Below are 3,665 nucleotides of genomic sequence, written 5' to 3'. Positions count from 1 at the left end.
GAATTAAGTCATATATCTGCATGGCCCAATCAATAGTTCAAGTCACACACTCCCATAATCCATTCTTTTTTCCGAGAGTTCCCTTCAACTATTCGTGTATGTCAAATAAAAATCCAATTGATTTTGTTAAGTTGAAGGGAAATATCCAAATACATGTCTTATTAAAAAAATGCATATTTGTAGCAATGAAATACTATGACTCCTCCCCAAAATGATTGATTACAAATATCTATGATTCATATTCTCTATAAAGGACCAAAAATTCCTTGCTTACGTATCATTGGAAAGTGCATTAACATGAATACGGCAGTAAGAAAAGGTAATACAAAAGTATGTAAACTATAAAAATGAGTCAAGGTAGATTGTCCCACATTAGCGCTGCCGCGCAATAACTCTACCACCGAGGATCCTATTACAGGAATAGTGTCGGGTACACCTGTTACAATTTTGACTTCCCAATAACCGATTTGGTCCCAAGGTAAAGAATAACCAGTTACATCGAAGGATGCAGTCAATACACCCAAAACTACACCTGTAACCCAAGTCAATTCACGAGGTTTTTTAAAACCACCAGTGAGATACACGTGAAATACGTGCAAGATCATCATTAAGACCATCATATTTGCTGACCAACGATGAACTGATCGGATTAACCCACCAAAGTTAGCCTCAGTCATTATATATTGAACATAAGCAAAAGCCTCAGTAACGGTTGGACGATAATAAAAAGTCATAGCAAAACCCGTCGCTACTTGCACTAAAAAACAAGTAAGTGTAATTCCTCCTAAACAATAAAATATATTGACATGAGGAGGGATATATTTACTAGTTATATCATCGGCAATGGCCTGAATCACAAGATGTTCTTGGAACCAATCATAGATATTATTGAGATAGGTAAACCAGGGGACCCCCCTTAGAACCGTATATGAAAATTTCATCTCGTACGGCTCAAACAAAAAGACTCAAATACTCGTTATTTGGAAAACAGATATGTGTAATAGAAAGTTTTACACTTCTTAACTTAATCCTATGATTCCAATATTTTTTGAAGATAAAAAAAAAATAGAAATCCAATCAATAGTCTTAGTGTTTATAATGCCAAAATTTCAAGTCGGCTCACTCGTCTTTTCTCTTGATCCTTATCGGCCTCGTGAATCTTCTATTATTTACTTCATTTTTTTTGTATTGTGTCTGTAATAAGATTTTACTGCTGTTTTATTTATTGTTATTATTGATAAGAATTTTCTTGTTAAGACCCTATAAGAATCAATTAAAAACCTGATATTCATACCAGAACCACGATGATTTCCAAAAAAACCTTTAATCGAAGTCCAAGAATTCCCTGAGTAAGAACTGTTGGATCATCATTTATTCAATTTCAAGAAATAGATATAATGAAAAAAAAATACAAAGAAATGGATAAGCGGCGGCGGTTTAAAGAATAAAATTCCGTTTCGTTTTCTAAATGAATTCTTCTAAGTCTTTCATTTTTTTCGTCTGGTTGAGAGGTCTAAATATAAAAATTAAGTATGAATCATAGTTCTAACACTTTAGAATCTATTTATTTTCTATATTCCGTGCTCTAGATACTAGAATAAATATAGGATGGGGTAACGTCATCTATCAAGATAAGATGACGTATCCATTTTATGTTATGTACTATCAATAGGATCCATTATAACAAGTCACACACTCATATTTCGGAAATACAGAAACAAAGAAGTTTCGCGGTCGAACTACCAAATAAATCAAAATGGAATGGGCTAAAAAGGAACGATCTAAATGGTAAACTTTACTTTTCTATTGAAAAGCTAGTTAGTTGGTTCTTGTGAATCGAATTCTCTAATTCATAGAAATTATGTCCAGTAAAATGGACGAATTATAAATATCTAAAATAATAGAGAGAAATACCGCAAATAGGGCCATTGTAATCCCCATCGAAGGGGTAGTTCCCCACCCCGGAGCTAATTTACCATATTCCGAATTCAATGGTTTCAATAAATCTCCTACAACAGTTCGTCTTGGACCAGATCTAGAACTACCCTCAACGGTTTGTGTAGCCATAAATCCTATTTTTTTGATTGAGATCTGTTGACTTTGTATACCATTCCGCTGTAGATAAATGATCTTACCCTATAGATCCATTGTAGTCTTGATATTATACAATCATGGAAACAGCAACCCTAATTGCCATCTCTATATCTTGTTTAATTGTAAGTTTTACTGGGTATGCCTTATATACTGCTTTTGGGCAACCCTCTCAACAACTAAGAGATCCATTCGAAGAACATGGGGACTAGTTGAAGTAATGAGCCCCCCATATTACGATATTGGAGGCTCATTACTTCAATTGAGATAATTTAAAATCATTACGTGTTTTTAGTTGGAACTTTAGGGGGTTCTCTAAAAAAAATAGCGAAAAAAATAATTCCTAAAGTCGAGACTAAGAGGAATATATAAACCAATGCTTCCATAGATTTGATCGTGGTTTACAATTATAACTTTCATACCTGTTTTGGGGTGGGGGGATTATCTCCTGGATAAAGAAAAAGAAAGAACAAGAGTAAAACAAAATGGAATGATTGAAATAAAGACTTGTCTAGTTCCCTATATCAAATTCAAATAACAACAAAAAAAGTCGAATCGAAAAGGAACAAACCTATTTCTATCAGACTCCCTGTTTTTTTGTAGTAGGATCTCCCAGTTTTTGGAATTCTCCAAATTCTACTTGCGCATCCAAATCTGGATCAATACCAGCAAAAACATCTCTGAACAAGGTTCTAGCACCATGCCAAATGTGCCCGAAAAAGAAGAGCAGAGCAAATGAAGCATGTCCAAAAGTAAACCAACCCCTTGGACTGCTACGAAAAACACCATCCGATTTTAAAGTAGCACGATCTAATTCAAAAATTTCACCCAATTGAGCACGCCGGGCATATTTTTTCACAGTAGCAGGATCACTATAACTGCCTCCATTGAGTACGCCACCATAGAATTGAACAATTACACCTACTTGTTCGACACTATACTTCAATTCTGCCCTTCGAAAAGGAACATCTTCTCGAACAATTCCGTCTCCGTCTACCAAAACAACCAGAAATGTTTCAAAAAAAGTAGGCATACGACGTACAAAAAGTTCACGCCCCTCTTTGTCTCTAAAGATAGGATGCCCTAACCAACCAACCGCTATTCCATCTCCATTGTCCATTGAGCCCGCTCTAAACAAACCCCCTTTTGCCGGATTATTACTGATGTAATCATAAAAAGCTAATTTTTCAGGAATTTTAGACCAAGCTTCTGATAAACTTTGATTTTCGACTAGCCCACCACCAACTCTTCGATATATTTCTTGCTGGAAGTATCCCTGATCCCATTGATAACGAGTAGGACCAAATAATTCAATCGGTGTAGTTGCTGAACCATACCACATAGTTCCAGCAACAACAAAAGCTGCAAAAAATACAGCAGCGATACTACTGGAAAGGAAGGTTTCAATATTTCCGCGATCAATACCGTCTTTGTTTTAGCATCATTTATAACTTGGTCTTTATTGATAACTTGAGTAAAGAGTAAACCTTTTTATTTTAGATTAGAGGTTTTCAAAAATTGGAAAGTGGAAACCCCTTTCTTTATCTTTAATTGTGTGTAAATACTTTAGCCGG

General features: G+C 35.1%; 1 protein-coding gene across 1 annotated transcript; it reads right to left on the bottom strand.

Moving 5' to 3' along the window:
- Window positions 1–203: 203 nt before the first annotated feature.
- LOC127095819 (uncharacterized) lies at window positions 204–3,523 on the bottom strand (the record flags this gene model as incomplete). Its single annotated transcript, XM_051034452.1, has 4 exons — window positions 204–915; window positions 1,880–2,072; window positions 2,506–2,536; window positions 2,678–3,523. Coding segments are annotated over 4 exons (1,740 nt in total), but the record flags the coding sequence as incomplete, so codon positions are not given.
- Window positions 3,524–3,665: the final 142 nt, after the last annotated feature.

Source organism: Lathyrus oleraceus, chromosome 6 (genome assembly GCF_024323335.1).
Source record: "Lathyrus oleraceus cultivar Zhongwan6 chromosome 6, CAAS_Psat_ZW6_1.0, whole genome shotgun sequence".
Taxonomy (NCBI): Eukaryota; Viridiplantae; Streptophyta; class Magnoliopsida; order Fabales; family Fabaceae; genus Lathyrus; species Lathyrus oleraceus.
Note: the sequence above shows the minus strand (reverse complement) of the source record. Positions and strands in the feature narration are given on the sequence as shown.